General features: G+C 41.5%; 2 protein-coding genes across 3 annotated transcripts; both read right to left on the reverse strand.

The window, feature by feature from the left end:
- Positions 1-2162: 2162 nt before the first annotated feature.
- Positions 2163-12396, reverse strand: tab1 (TGF-beta activated kinase 1/MAP3K7 binding protein 1). 2 transcript variants are annotated; one of them, XM_073953474.1, is made up of 11 exons: positions 11161-12396; positions 9232-9362; positions 8992-9142; positions 8759-8845; positions 7564-7693; positions 6969-7085; positions 6684-6795; positions 6282-6426; positions 3792-4005; positions 3342-3495; positions 2163-2695 (listed from the first exon to the last, which is right to left on the reverse strand). In XM_073953474.1, the coding sequence occupies exons 1-11, from the start codon at positions 11191-11193 to the stop codon at positions 2470-2472; spliced, it is 1500 nt and encodes a 499-aa protein (XP_073809575.1). In that variant the 5' UTR covers positions 11194-12396; the 3' UTR covers positions 2163-2469. The 2 variants fall into 2 exon arrangements, with proteins under 2 accessions (XP_073809575.1, XP_073809574.1); XM_073953473.1 differs by having other exon boundaries at positions 2163-3049; positions 11161-11217.
- syngr1b (synaptogyrin 1b) lies at positions 11323-15660 on the reverse strand. The gene is made up of 4 exons (XM_002662241.8): positions 15277-15660; positions 13409-13646; positions 13082-13227; positions 11323-12573 (listed from the first exon to the last, which is right to left on the reverse strand). The coding sequence occupies exons 1-4, from the start codon at positions 15355-15357 to the stop codon at positions 12457-12459; spliced, it is 582 nt and encodes a 193-aa protein (XP_002662287.4). The 5' UTR covers positions 15358-15660; the 3' UTR covers positions 11323-12456.
- Positions 15661-16120: the final 460 nt, after the last annotated feature.

Here is a 16120-nt window from a genome sequence, read left to right on the forward strand (position 1 = left end):
ATAAAATAAAATATAATAAAATATAATTATAAATTAAAATATTATATTTCATATTGAGGAATACTAAATAAAATCTTTACCTAATCTTTACTAAAATCGTGTAAACAGGAGTGCTTTAAAAAACTAAATCTGCTGTTTAACCTTGTCTGATCTGTGAAAAAATATTCTGAAAAAAGAGAGAACTGATTCAAGACAATAAATAAATTGCTTAATATTCACTTGAATCTGTTAGTAAAGATTTGCTTTAAAAAACTGACAATAAAAGTAAAATAAATGATAAAAAACAATAAAATGCACAAAAAAATCAGCGTAAATTTAAATAACCTTTTTAAAAACAAATTTTTTTTAATTTACATTCCTTCCATACTTTTTACAATGTCTTTTTTAGCTGTGTGTTGACCATCAGTCTGCATTCCCAGCAGGCCTCAGATCAGCAGATGTTCACTGGTCAGCTGTGTTTCAGTGTGAAACCTGATCTGCAGTCAGTGAAGCAGATGCAGGACAGAGCTGAGTTGTGTTGAGGTGAGGCTGTGAATCCAGGAAAGAGCGTTTATATAAACTTCTGCATCCGGCTCTCTTGCTCATAACATCATTACAGTCTCATGTGTTTTCCCGGAAATCCTGAAGAAAAACACTCACTGTTTTAGCGCCACCTACTGCTCAGTCAAACTAAGAACAACTGGGAATGTGTCCTGAAGCCATGCACATCTGAAACAAAGGCGTCTGGAGAGTTTTATCCACAGATGTGCAAAATACAACAGCGAAACATCAAATATGATGAACACCGCAGTTCTGACTCATCTATAAATATTCTGTCATTTTAATAAAATTAAAAGAACATCAAATTAAAACATGCTGTTATAATAATCTATTATAATAAGTTCATAGTAAATACCAAAGTGTTTTTGAACTGTACTATAGTAGTAAAGTGTATTGTGCAGTATATACTATAGTATATATTATGTAATGAATGCTGCAGCATGCTCTATAATTAAGCACTAAATACTGTAGTATACTTTATTTGTACTGCAGTAAACTGGTGTATTGTGGTATAATATACACTACATTTCTAGAAAACTACAGTATTGGCTCATTTGTTTATAATACAATAGATGTTGTGTTACCGTAGCAACAATAGAATAACCACAACACAGTTTTGCTGTATTGCCATAGAAACTAAAGAATCAGGACAATAGAGTAATTTCTCGATGTTGTTACCATGACAACTGTAGATTCACCACAAAAGATTTGCTGCTGTATTACCATATATAGCAACTATACAATCAGAACAACAATTTCTATAAATGTTGTTACCATAGCAACTGTAGAATCACCACAACAGATTTGCTGCTGTATTACCATAGCAATTATAGAATCACCACAACAGAGAGTAATTTCTATAGATGTCGTTACCATGGCTGCGACTCAGTGGCGTAGTGGGTAGCGCGCTCGCCTCACAGCAAGAAGGTTGTTGGTTTGAGTCTCGGCTGGGTCAGTTGGTGTTTCTGTGTGGAGTTTGCATGTTCTCCCCGTGTTGGCGTGGGTTTCCTTCAGGTTCTCCGGTTTTCTCTGGTTATAGGGGAAATGGGTAATTGAAATTGTCTGTAGTGTATGAGCGTGAATGAGAATGTATGGGTGTTTCCCAATGATGGGTTGCAGCTGGAAGGGCATCCACTGCATAAAACATTTGCTGGATAACTTGGCGGTTCATTCCGCTGTGGCGACCCTTGATGAATAAATGGACTAAGCCGAAAAGAAAATAAATGGTACCATAGTAACTATAATCACCACAAACGATTTGGTGCTGTGTTACCATAGCAACTATAGAATCAGCTCAACAGAGTATTCTCTATAAATGCTGTTACCATAGCAACTGTAGAATCACCACAACAGATTTGCAGTTGTGTTACCATAGCAACTGTAGAATCACTACAACAGATTTGCAGTTGTGTTACCATAGCAACTGTAGAATCAGCACAACAGAAAGTAATTTCTAGATGTTGTTACCACGGCAACTGTAGAATCAGCACAACAGATTAAGTCAAATACTTCACTACAGTATGGTTACAACACTAGTATTTACTATGAGTTACTATAGTATAATTTCATGCAGCAGAAGACCCAAACGCTGAAGTGTGCATCCAGCTGTATTCACACAGATGTAGATTTTTAATCAAGCTTCTATGTTTATTATAGGAAGGCACTAAAACTCCAATAACACACCGAAACAGACAGACAGACAGACAGACAGACGACTGCAGAACTGCTCTCGGTGACTTTACATGAAGCAGACAAGCAGGTCAGAGAACGTGAAGGGGTAAAACTGAAGAGTAATGAGCAGACGTCACCGTGAGTGAACACAGTCTCTTCCCTTTTATAGAGTCAGTCCAGCTCCTCCATCCACCACACAGTCAGAGACAACGGACTGCGCTCACAGATGAGTGTGTGTGTGTGTGTGTGTGTGTGTGGTCACTGCGGCCCTAGCTCTGCGCTCACAGTCTGGCTGTCGTTGTGGTCTTTCCCCCAGAGCCGGAAGAACTGGGTGAAGTCCACGTATGGCGGCACACGGCCCGTCTCGTCCGGCTGCGCTGCCTGGTTGCTCCTCTGCCGGAACAGGCTGCCGTCCCCCGAGCTGGAGCTGGAGCTCTGCGTGTGTGTGTTCGTCGACTGCAGCGTCGTCGAGGGGCTCTGATTGCTGGGCGGAGCACAGACAGGGGGAGGGGTGGAGTCAGAGACACAGGTGAGGGCGGGGGTGGAATCAGAGATACATGTGGGGGCGGGGTCAGGGAGACAGGTGAGGATGGAGGACGGGTTAGAGATATGAGTGATGATGGGGGTGGAGTCAGAGAGACCAGTGAGGATGGAGGAGGGGTCAGAGAGACGGGTCAGATTGGGGGTGGGTTCAGAATAAAGGGTGAGGATGGGGGGAGGGTCAGATATATGGGTAGGGGCGGGGTTAGAGTGACAGAATGGTAAAGGGGTGTGGTCAGGAAGCTCACTGATAGGCTGTAAGGTGTCTATGGTCAGGGGGATCAGAGGAGTCATTAGACTACAGTTAAGTAAGGGGCCGCAGAGACAGATGGATGAGTTGATTTATGACCCACAGCTTTATGTACAGTTACAAACACATGCAGCTCCACAACACATCAGTGACGTGTGCTGTACTTCACTCTAGTCAATCTAGGGCCAATATATTTGCAAAATAAAAGAAAGTTTTGCTTAATACTTTGTCTTTTGTTTGCAAAACTTTCTTTTATTTTGCAAGTATATATGGCCCTAGCCTGTTACCTGATTACTTGGCAGTGTGTGTGTGTGTGTGTGTGTGTTTGTGTGAGTGTTACCCAGCAGTGGGCGTGTCTCCCTCCAGTGTGGATGAGGTGCTGGAGCCATTGGTCAGCGTTCCCTGAGCCGGCATGACCAAAGACAGAGTCACGCTGGTTTTACTGGTGCTCTGATGGTTTGAGTATGGCACAGACACTGGGTAGATCCGGCCTCCTGAAACACAAACGCACACACACACACACATTATTGAATATATATATATATACATATACACAGGTCAAACCATTGTTGTCCAATGACATGCCTAATTAACGTGACATGCCTAGTAAACCTAATTAAGCCTTTAAAATGCTCATTACTAGTGATATATTATGTACTGTCATCATGGTAAAGACAGAAAGCAGCAGTTTCTCTGTGTTAAACAGGAGTTGGAGGGCTAATATTCTGCTGCATGTACTGAACAGAAATGATGTTGGTGTGTGTGTGTGTGTGTGTGTGTGTGTGTGTACCTTGTGTTGGTGTGAGCGATCCGTCAGCGAGTGTGTAGTTGATGACTCTGATCAGCAGGGTCATGTCCTCGTGGTGAGCGCAGTGTTGCGCCCTCTGTCTGCCGCTCACGAACACATCATGATGCAGACGCTTCACCCGCTCCACCACCGCCTGCGCCGCGGCCTCCAGACTGCCCTGCTGCGCCAGCTCCGCCGCCACCATCGCCACCACCTCCTGCAGGCCATATCAAAGAGACAGAGCAGTTAGGCCACGCCTACATGGGGAATTAACACACCTACTCAGGAATCAAAAGAGACAGAGCACATTTAGGCCACACCCACAAGTGAATAAATAGAAACTGTGCATTTAGGACACACCCACTTAGGGAAGCAATAGAGATAGAAATAATTTAGGCCACACCCTCTCAGAAATCATTAGTGACAAAGCATTTAGGCCATGCCCCCTCTGGGGAATCTTTAGTGACAGAAAGCATTTAGGCCACACCCACTTGGGAATCAACAGAACATGTGCATTTAGGACACGCCCACTCAGGAAATCAATAGAGACAGAAAGCATTTAGGCCACACCCACTTGGGAATAAAAAATGTGCATTTAGGACACGCCCACTCAGGGAATCAATAGAGACTAAAAGCATTTAGGCCACACCCACTTGGGAATCAACAGAACATGTGCATTTAGGACACGCCCACTCAGGAAATCAATAGAGACAGAAAGCATTTAGGCCACACCCACTTGGGAATAAAAAATGTGCATTTAGGACACGCCCACTCAGGGAATCAATAGAGACTAAAAGCATTTAGGCCACACCCACTTGGGAATCAACAGAACATGTGCATTTAGGACACGCCCACTCAGGAAATCAATAGAGACAGAAAGCATTTAGGCCACACCCACTTGGGAATAAAAAATGTGCATTTAGGACACGCCCACTCAGGGAATCAATAGAGACTAAAAGCATTTAGGCCACACCCACTTGGGAATAAATAGAACATTTATATTTAGGACACGCCAACTGAAGAAATCAAAAGAGATAAAGCAATCAGGCCACACCCACTTGGGAATAAATGGAAACTGTGCATTTAGGACACACCCACTCAGGGGATTAAAAAATTGCATTTAGGACACGCCCACTGAGAAATAAATAGAACATTTACATTTAGGACACTCCCACTCAGGGAATTAATAGAGATAGAAAGCATTTAGGCCACACCCACGAAGGAATAAATAGAAACTGTGCATTTAGGACACGCCCACTTAGGGAATCAATAGAGATATAAATAATTTAGGCCACACCCTCTCAGAAATCATTAGTGACAAAGCATTTAGGCCATGCCCCCTCTGGGGAATCTTTAGTGACAGAAAGCATTTAGGCCACACCCACTTGGGAATCAACAGAAAATGTGCTTTAAGGACACGCCCACTCAGGAAATAGAGACAGAAAGCATTTAGGCCACACCCACTTGGGAATAAATAGAACATTTACATTTAGGACACACCCACTGAGGTAATCAAAAGAGATAAAGCAATCAGGCCACGCCCACTTGGGAATAAATAGAAACTGTGCAATTAGGACACGCCCACTCAGGGAATTAATAGAGAAAAAGAATTTAGGTCACGCCCATTTGGGAATAAAAAATGTGCATTTAAGACACGCCCACTCAGGGAATCAATAGAGACAAAAAGCATTTAGGCCACACCCACTTGAGAATAAATAGAAACCATGTATTTAGAACACACCCACTCGGGATAAAAAAATTGCATTTAGGACACGCCCACTGAGGGAATCAATAGAGACAGAAAGCATTTAGGCCACACCCACTTGGGAATAAATAGAACATTTACATTTAGGACACTCCCACTCAGGGAATTACTAGAGATAGAAAGCATTTAGGACACACCCACTAAGGAATAAATGGAAACCATGCATTTAGGACACGCCCACTCAGGAAATCAAGAAACAGAAAGCATTTAGGTCAAACCCACTTGGGAATAAATAGAAACAGTGCCCTTATGCCACGCCCACCCAGGAGATCAATAGACGCAGATAATTTAGGCTACACCCACTTGAGGAATCAATAGACAGATATTTTAGGCCACACCCACTTGGAATATGAACAGGCACCACACCCCCTCAGGGAATATAGAATGTTTGCTAACCTATCTAGCTATGTGGGTTCATGCTAATAGTAAATAAATAATGTATTCTTTATACATATATTGTCGTTCCGTTTGATGATTTGGGTCACATTAATAATATTCACACTTCCCAATGTCTGTTAGGGTGCATGTAGTGTGTATCCATCCGCCCTTATTTTCACATGCACTGTGGTACTCTTTAGCCTGCGAATGTTTCAGTGCACTGGAGGAGTTTTGCAATTGAGACAGCTGACGCCTTATTCAGTGCACTGACTAGTGAACAAGAGCGCTGATTGAGACGCACCCTCTGTGTTTGTGCAGCATCTTGAGCTGATGATTGGTTATTGATCTACCTGGTTGACCTGCTCCGGTCCGTGTGCCGCCTCCAGGGCTTTGATGAGCCCCTCTGACATCAGCAGCAAGAAGCCCGTCACGCCTGCCAGTGATTGGCCGCCGTGGATCTCAGGCTCTGCGATGATTGGCTTATGCTTTGCTGCACTGTGAACATTAGTTAAACACATGTTCGGTTGGTTGCTGCTTTAATAAAAACAAATATTAACCCCTCCTCCTCTCCGCCCCTGTGCTCACTCAGGGCTACTGTTTATGCTAATGAGGGAGAGATGGGCACTAGTGGGCGGGGCTTTCCCCCTCTGATGACACGTGCAAAGGGAGAATGTCAATCACAGTGTGATTATAAACAATACATCTCTTTAATGTGTGTGTGTGTGTGTGATTACTGACAGATGAACACACACCTGAGCACGTCGATGTCTGTGTAGTTGAACTTGACTTTATAATCTCCGATGCGGCGAGTGCTGCTCTGACCTGAGATCACTGCTGTCTGTCTCAAGCGCACCGGATCCAGACCTGCGCAGAACACACACACACACACACACATTTACACACAAACATCACTGAGATCGCACGCACACACATACACTCGTCATATTTCTGCCCACGCTGTTACTTGCAGACTAATGAATGAGTTGTGTTATGTTGTGTTGACTCTGTGTGTGTTGTGCTGTGTGGTGTGTGTTCACCCAGCTGTGCGAGTCTGGTCAGCTCGTCTTCATTATCAGTGGTGTGTGCTCGGCCGATCTGGATCACCTGATTCTGACCATCACTGGTGGTTTTGCACAGGAGAGCTCGATTAGTGCCTGAACACACACACACACACACACACACACACACACACACACACACACACACACACACACACAGAACATTACAGTTACACATTCAGTAGACGCTTACACACATCAACAACTGTAGTGTGCGTGTGTGTGTGTGTGTGTGTGTGTGTAAGAGTGTGTGTTTATTTTCTGTGTGTAAGTGTGTTTCAAACTGATTGTATTTGTGTGTGTTTGTTTGTGTGTGTATGTTAGAGTGTGTGAATAGTGTGTGTATGTATGTATGCATGTGTGTATGTTAGAATGTGTGTGTAGGAGTGCATGTGTAAGAGTGTGTGTGTGTAGTGTGAATAAACAGTTTATTTGTTTGTGTGTAAAACTATGTGTGTATTTGTGTGTGTGTATGTTAGTGTGTGAATGACAGAATGTGTGTATGTGTAAGAGCATGTATGCATGTGTGTAAAAGTATGTATGTTAAAATGTGTGTGTGTGTGTGTGTACATACCTACGTTAGCGATGTAGAGTTTGTTGTTGAGGATGAGCGCCACTATCGCTGTTGCTCCTCCTGAAACCTCCTGCTCTAAAGTCTTCAGACGGTCTGCTATCTTCTGTGTCTGAGCGGACACATACGCACCCTACACACACACACACACACACACACACACTATTGAATGTGTGAGTGTTTGTAACTGTTTGTGAGTGTGTGTGTGTTTATTTGTAAACGTGTGTTTGTGAGTATGTGTGTGTGAGTGTGTTTGTTTGTTTGCAAATGTATGTTTGGGAGTGTGTGTGGTTGTAACTGTGTTTGTGAGTGTGTGTTTGTAAATGTGTGTGTGTGTGTGTTTGTGTGTGTGTGTGTGTGTGTGTTTGTGTGTGTGGTTGTGGTTGTAACTGTGTTTGTAAGTGTGTGTTTGTTAATGAGTGTGTGTGTGGTTTTAACTGTGTTTGTGAGTGTGTGTTTGTAAATGTGTGTTTGTTAATGAGTGTGTGTGGTTGTAACTGTGTTGGTGAAGGTGTCTTTGTAAATGTGTGTGTGTGTGTGTGTTTGTGGTTGTAACTGTGTTTGTGAGTGTGTGTTTGTAAATGTGTGTGTGTGTGTGTGTTTGTGTGTGTGTGTGTGTGTGTTTGTGTGTGTGGTTGTGGTTGTAACTGTGTTTGTAAGTGTGTGTTTGTTAATGAGTGTGTGTGTGGTTGTAACTGTGTTTGTGAGTGTGTGTTTGTAAATGTGTGTGTGTGTGTGTGTGTGTTTGTGGTTGTAACTGTGTTTGTAAGTGTGTGTTCGAAATGTGTGTTTGTTAGGGTGTGTGCGATTGTAACTGTGTTTGTATTTGAGTATGTGTGTGTGGTGTAACTCTGTTTGTGAGTGTGCGTTTGTAAATGTGTGTGTGTGTGTGCGTGTGTGATCGTGGTTGTGGTTGTAACTGTGTTTGTAAATGTCTGTGTTTCTGAGTGTGTGTGTGTGTGATTGTAACTGTGTTTGTGAGGGCGTGTGTTTCTGAGTGTGATACTGTGTTTGTGAGGGTGTGTGTGTGTGTGTGTGTGTGTGATTGTAACTGTGTTTGTGAGTGTGTATGTGTGTGAGTATGTGCATGTGCTCTGTACTGTGTCACTCACTGTGTGAACGAGAGTGTGTGTTTGTTTGTTAGTTTGAATGTTTCTGTTGAGTGTGTGTGTGTGTGTTGAAGTGTGTGTGTGTTGACCTCAGGCAGTTGTGTCTGCAGATTGGCCTTCTCCGCCAGAGCATCATCAATGGTCTCGAAGTAACTCTTCTCTACAACATCAAAGGCCTGACGATTCACAAAGAGACACACACACACACACACACACACACACACACACACGCACACACGCACACTCATTATTCCCGTTGCTCTGCATCAGTGCTGCAGATGAACATAGTAACAGAGCATGAGCTGTGTGTGTTCTCCTTCACCTGTGTGAGTATCCTGCGCACATCCGCGTCAGTGTCCCCGCTGCTCAGCTGACCCAGCAGCAGCTCCGCCGTCAGACACTGACACACGAAACTGGCCACGCGGCTGCCCTCGAACCCGTTAAACACACCGTACAGGAAGCAGGACTCTGTGCTGGGGGCCAACAGGAAGTGACATCAGCACTGGAGTAGGCGGGGTCAGCAGAGGTGTGTGTGTGTGTGTGTGTGTGTGTGTGACTCTACCTGAAGCGGAAGTGTCCGTCTTCATTCGGGTGACTCTGAGTCCCTTTGCCGTCAGGGCCGTACACACAGTTAGGAGACGAACCCACACCACACAGCTGACAGAGAGGAAGGTCATCTGTCCAGCTCTGATTCTACACACACACACACACACACACACACACACACACACACACACACACACACACACACACACACACACACTAAATGTTAAAATTAAATGTATATTACATGTTAAAACATGAACAAACACATATGAAAACATAAACACACACACATACATACATACATACATACATACATACATATGCATATACACACACGCACACAAACACACGCACACACAAACATAAACAAACACACACACACATACATGCATACATAAGCACAAAAACGTGCACGCACACACACATATATGCACACATAAACACACACACACAAACACACACACACACACACACACACACACACACAAACAAACATAAACACATGCATGCATGCACACATGGAAACATAAACACACACATTCACAGTCATGCACAAACACACACACAGACCAACAAACAAACACACATGCAAAAAACACAAGAATGAACACACACACACACACACATATGCACACATAAACACAGACATACATAAAAATATACACACACACACACACACACACACACAAGCAAGCAAACACACACAGAAAGATACATGAATGCATGTGGACAAACAAAAACATAAGCAAACACACACATAAAGCACACATAAAGACAAATATAAACACACACACATGCACACATAAACACACACAGACCAACAAACAAACATACATATCCACTCATAAACACATATGCATGCACACACACAGGAATGAACACACACATATGCAAATTGCACACATAAACACACACACACACATACACCAATAAGTGCACACACACAGGCACATATGCACACACATATATGCACACATAAACACAGACAAACATAAACAAAAACACACACATATTTGCACACAAACAATCAAACAAACACACACACACAAACATGCACATACAACACAAACACAAATAAGCACACAAACACACACACACACACACACACAGACCAACAAACAAACACACATACATACATATCCACACATATGCATGCACACACAAAGGAATAATGACACATAAACACATATATAAACACTCACACATACGTATGCACACGTAAACATACACATACACACACAAAACAAAAGCAAACACACACAACACACATCCCTCTTTTGATGATCTAGTTTCTGAATAAATACCCATTGTTACGACTTTGTTGAACTTGAAGTGCTAAAATAATTCAAATGTAAATGAGTGAAAGCTGCAATCACACAACTTTATATGACTAAACTTGAACTAACTCGAATATGAAATAGAGAAATATGGAAATATTGTTGGGATTCATCATTAAAACCAGACAAAATCTGCCAAACTCAAAGGAAAACAAGTTACCAGTCTGACACTTGCATTTGTGTCATATTTATCAAAGTTATCGCCTATAAATATGATGTCGGTTTAAGATGTGACAGGTCCAGTCACTATCAAACTCTACTTTAAGGACAGAACTATACAAATGACGGGAAAACAGTAAATATTGCAGCAGATTTAGCCACATTAGACTCATTAATGACAGTGGTGAGTTGTGTTGGCATGTTGTGTATGACACCAGAGCATTAGTTCTGACGGTAAACTCGCCTGAGCACTGTGGCGATGCTGCATTAATGCTGAGCACACTGTGGTAAACAGGGTAAATACGGGCTCGGGCAGCTTAACACAGACAAATCTCTCTCAAACCGGACATTCACTTACTCGTTCAGATGTGGTGTAAACTATACAGCCAGTCCTGAAATAAACAAGTAAACAACTCAAGCAGATACTCAGGAAAAAATGACTTTCTTACGCTTTGCATCAGACTCCTTCGCTGCGCCGCCATGTTGAGCGGAAGAGAGTGTCATTCAGAACTATAGCTCATCTGCACGCATGCGCGAGCCCGCTTCAGACAGGCGCATGAGTTGGAGATCAGTGCTAGTCTTCACGGAGATCAGCCTGCTGCGTCTGTTTTCACTTTTAATCAACATTAACGTATAATAAGCACAATCAGACACATCAAATACAGTTGCAAAACGATTCACTTTCATTTAAAAGACATATATCGTCAACATACAACCTTTATTTGTACATTACATACAGCATATTGACACAAACACGTATATAATCAGAGTTTGACCCAGTTCTGTCAATCAGAAGAGTAAAAAAGTGGTGATGTGTATGAATCGTAGACTGTATAAAAACATGAACGGTCTCCAGGAAAAAAAAATAGATGATATTGTGAGATTTTGTTTTCCTGCAATATTTGTATTGCGATACACTTTCACCAAATGTCTTGCATAGCCTAGCTCAGGTATAGCAATACAATAATCAAATGTGAAATATATTAAAATATAATCTGTAACTATCTATTATGCAAAACCCTCAGTTGTGTGTGACAGCAGTGTGTGAATATCACCAGATCATGGATTAAATGTGTTTGTTATAATCAGACTTGATGCAGGAACACTGTGATTGACATTCTCCCTTTGTACGTGTCATCAGAGGGGGGAAGCCCCGCCCACTAGTCTCCATCTCATTAGCATAAACAGCAGCCCTGAGTGAGAAGCAGCCGTCTGTCTATTAGCCGTTAGAGTGTTTGAGCTGCTGAAGATGATGTCAGCATAGACTCAGAGGATTATAGATGTGGAGTTTTAGATGAAGCAGCGACAGAAGCATGAACACACACTCACACTGAAGCACACAGATCTCCTTTAAAGATCTTTTCTCATTGGCTTTCATTGTTTTATTAATCATGAGCTGGAAACAAAGTAATATGTTTGCTCTATTATTAACATAAACATTCTGGAATACATTTAATCTTCTATAATTAGACTGATAATTAAAACATAAGTAATGTTACAGGTGTCAATCCTTGACTTTCATTGGAACAGAAGCGACACATGAGGACATCTCTCCTCCCGTCAACATTCAGTTTGATTTGGAAATATGCTAAAATATGCTAATAAATTGAGCTGAATGTTGTGTGACAAAAACACACACACACACACACACACACACACACACACACACACACACACACCTGCTGGTAAATGTTAGTTCAGCTTCTCAGATCTGATCAATGTGTCTTTAATGAGCTTCTTCATGCTCACACACAATGCGAGGGAGTGTGTGTGTGTGTGTGCTGCTGCGTGCAGAGCTGCTCATACTCCTCTTGGAAACACACGCTCCTCAGCCTCAGCAGAGAGACATGCGTCAGGGCGGCCTGAAAACACACATCACATATGGTAGAAAACATTATATATACTGTATATTTCAGAGAATGTCTATTTATATTAAGAAATTAAATATTTGTATCTGATACAAATTATAATAAAATATTTGTAAATATTCAGGTTTTGTATTTTATATATTTTTATTTATAAATACACAATATTTATGCATAGTGAGTACACTAACATAATGTAAATACAAACCAAAGCTCCGCCCTCTTCTGAAAAGAGCACAATCTCATTTGCATTTAAAGCGACAGTCACCAAAATGCCACAATTAGGATCAAAGCCTCTAAAAGGGTCAGTTTCAGAGAGCTGGAGAGCATTATCTGTGTGCTGTTCTCAGCTCAAACTCAAACACACACTCTACAGACAGCAGAGATGCATATTACATCTTATAAACGGCCACAACAGGTCTCATTTACATCAGAATTTGTCATGTAGGAATTATTTCAGGCTGGACAATATTTATATGTTGTCTATATTGTTCTCCATACACACCCAGCTGAAGATGGAAAAGAAGCAGAAGGTGATGGCGGCACGAGCAGCGTCTCCACCTGAACGCAGCGGGTCATCCTCCACCTTTGACACCTGCCACTGATTGGCCAAAAAACAGAAGCCCACGAACCAGACGAATGACCAGAACGCTGCAGAAACACACATTTCAGAAAAAACACACATAAACACATACAGTGTATACTTCAGACTCCATGGTACACTGCAGTACTGTTTGTGTCCATACACACACACACACACACACACACACACATAAACACATATACTTGAAGTCTAAATAAACCAGTGACCAGCGTCAGTGCTTTTCTGTACCTGACGTCCCCACATCAGCCAGCACGACTTTCTTGCGGTGCTTGATGCTGCTGATCTGTGGGAAATGCACGTCTATAGCCAGAAACAGCAGGCAGCAGATGAAGGCCAGCGAGGCCATGCCCAGCGCATAATTACAGGCGTTCTGGTTGCGGTTGAAGATGCAAAACTTCTGGACCTCGTCAGGCCTGTTGATTTGGCCTTCGTTAGCGATACATCCCAAAATCACTAGAGAAAACAACTGAGGACAAACAAATCATTATTAGTCACATTTGTGTACTTCTGAGCAAAGTTATTTTAGTGACTGAAATAAAAGACTTAAGAGTAAGACTTACAACTAAAGACTAAGACTTACAACTAAAGACTAAGACTTAAAACTAATTCTTAAACTAAAGACTAAGACTTAATACTTAATATCTAATACTTAAAACTAAAGACTAAGACTTACAACTAAAGACTAAGACTTAAAACTAAAGACTAAGACTTAAAACTAAGTCTTAAACTAAAGACTAAGACTTAATACTTAATATCTAAGACTGAAAACTAAAGACTTAGACTTACAACTAAAGACTAAGACTTAAAACTAAAGACTAAGACTAAAAACTAAAGACTAAGACTTAAAACTAAAGACTAAGACTTACAACTAAAGACTAAGACTTAAAACTAAAGACTAAGACTTAAAACTAAGTCTTAAACCAAAGACTAAGACTTAATACTTAATATTTAAGACTTAAAACTAAAGACTAAGACTTACAACTAAAGACTAAGACTTAAAACTAAAGACTAAGACTAAAAACTAAAGACTAAGACTTAAAACTAAGTCTTAAACTAAAGACTAAACTTAATACTTAATATCTAAGACTTAAAACAAAAGACTTAAACTAAAGACTACGACTCGAGACTTAAAACTAAAACTTAAAACAGTTTTCTTCATCCTAGTTTTATTGTTGAGACATGCTGTGTGCAAACTTGCCGCTACAGATTGTTTACGTTTGCTGTGAGGAAATATTTCAGAACGCAGGATAGTGAAAATGTCACGGGTGGATGATGGCGAACTCCAGGGGCATTTTCCTCCATGCTTGGTGCGTCTTCATTGTCGTTCAGTCTGACATTCTAACAGGTGAGATCTTACAGTGTGACATGGGACACATGTTTGTGCAGTCTGACATGCTACTATCATTTAGGATCATTAAAAATCGCAGTGTGAACCGGCAATAAGACTTACAACTGAAGACTAAAACTACTGGTTAAAACATTCTCGGTGACTGAAATAAAATGAAAATGACTAAAATAATAAATGAAACACTTAAAGTAAACAAAACTTAAAAAATGACTGAAATAAAATAACTGTTCTGTAATATATGTATATGTGCGTGTGTGTGTGTGTGTGATTATGTATTTAAAACAAAAACTCAACTGAACAATCTCAAAGTCAGTGGTGTCAGGAACACTATTGATTCCAGAAAATATCTTTTTCATATAGCGCATGTCAAAGGGTAATAAAAGTGTACGAGATGAGGGGAAAACTTAAGAACAGCATAACCATGTGAAACTGTAAGAGTTTGTCCTCTAGCTGAAAATAGAGACACACAGGTGTTAAAGACGAAGCAGAACTCACTTCTTCTTTCTCACTCAAACCAACTGCTGTCAAATGAACATGTCGACATGTATAATAAACACTAGTGCTGTTAAGCACACTACACTATGAATACCTCAACTAATCTGATTATTTACAGATTTTCAACTACATTTACCAACACAACTGAATAGAAAACAGTATACTAAAAGATGAGTTATTCTCTGAGCATGTGCAGAACCTCACACACAGAGAGAGAGAGAGAGAGAGAGAGAGATGTTGACCGCTACTGTACCCAGCACAGGATCCGGAGGCCGGTGTGCGGCTGCTGGATGAAAGTGAGAAGCTCAAAGGATCCGATGCTCTGCTGCTGCATCCCGTCAAACACACACACACAGACGCACACACTCACACTCACACAGATGTCTCTCTCTCTCTCTCTCTCTCTCTCTCTCTCTCTCTCTCTCTTCGTGCGTGCATGCTCCGAGATTCAGAATCGAGTCAGTTCAGAGTCGATTCAGTGAGTGAACAAACATCTACATGTTTTTATTTTATTGAATATATAGCTAGTTAATGTACAACAACTTGACACTAGAAAAGTAAAGTTCGTAGACCAACTTCATGGCGGCTTGAGAAAGTTAATCTGAACGTTTGAAGTAGCCTAGTTTAACGGTTTAAAATAAAGAAGTTTAAAAGAGTTGATACAAGTAGGCTGATAAGTGGGTTGCTAAGGTGTGCTTGGGTGTTTAAATGTGGTGTTCTGAGTAGTTGCTAAGCCATTGCTAGGGTGTTCTGAGTGGTTGCTTGGCGGTTGTTAAGGTGTTGCTAGGTTGTTGCTAGTGTGTTCTGAGTGATTACTGAAGTATTGCTAGGCCATTGCTATGGTGTTCTGAGGGGTTACTAAGGTATTGCTAGTTGGTTGCTAGGGTGTTCTGAGTAGCAAGAATCACCCAGGCGTTGCAGTCATTGGTTTGGACTTTGTGGGAAACTGGAGTATATGGCGGAAACCCACGCAAATGCAGGGAGAACATGCAAACTCCACAGAGAAACACTAACTGACCCCGCTGAGGCTTGAACCAGTGACCTTCTTGCTGTGAGGTGACAGCACTACCTACTTCACCACTGCGTCGCCTTTAATG

Source organism: Danio rerio, chromosome 6, assembly GCF_049306965.1.
Source record: "Danio rerio strain Tuebingen ecotype United States chromosome 6, GRCz12tu, whole genome shotgun sequence".
Lineage (NCBI taxonomy): Eukaryota > Metazoa > Chordata > Actinopteri > Cypriniformes > Danionidae > Danio > Danio rerio.

What these genes read in the sequence shown, in the direction of transcription:
- syngr1b (XM_002662241.8), bottom strand. Translation starts at nt 15,357, where the DNA reads ATGCAGCAGCAGAGCATCGGATCCTTTGAGCTTCTCACTTTCATCCAG. An exon ending in GCCTCCGGATCCTGTGCTGG is followed by an intron (nt 13,647 to 15,276) that starts GTACAGTAGCGG and finishes GTTTGTCCTCAG; the next exon opens with TTGTTTTCTCTAGTGATTTT. An exon ending in TCTTTTCCATCTTCAGCTGG is followed by an intron (nt 12,574 to 13,081) that starts GTGTGTATGGAG and finishes GTGTGTTTTCAG; the next exon opens with GCCGCCCTGACGCATGTCTC.
- tab1 (XM_073953473.1), bottom strand. Translation starts at nt 11,193, where the DNA reads ATGGCGGCGCAGCGAAGGAGTCTGATGCAAAGC. An exon ending in GAAGGAGTCTGATGCAAAGC is followed by an intron (nt 9,363 to 11,160) that starts GTAAGAAAGTCA and finishes GTGTGTGTGTAG; the next exon opens with AATCAGAGCTGGACAGATGA. An exon ending in GACGGACACTTCCGCTTCAG is followed by an intron (nt 9,143 to 9,231) that starts GTAGAGTCACAC and finishes GTTGGCCCCCAG; the next exon opens with CACAGAGTCCTGCTTCCTGT.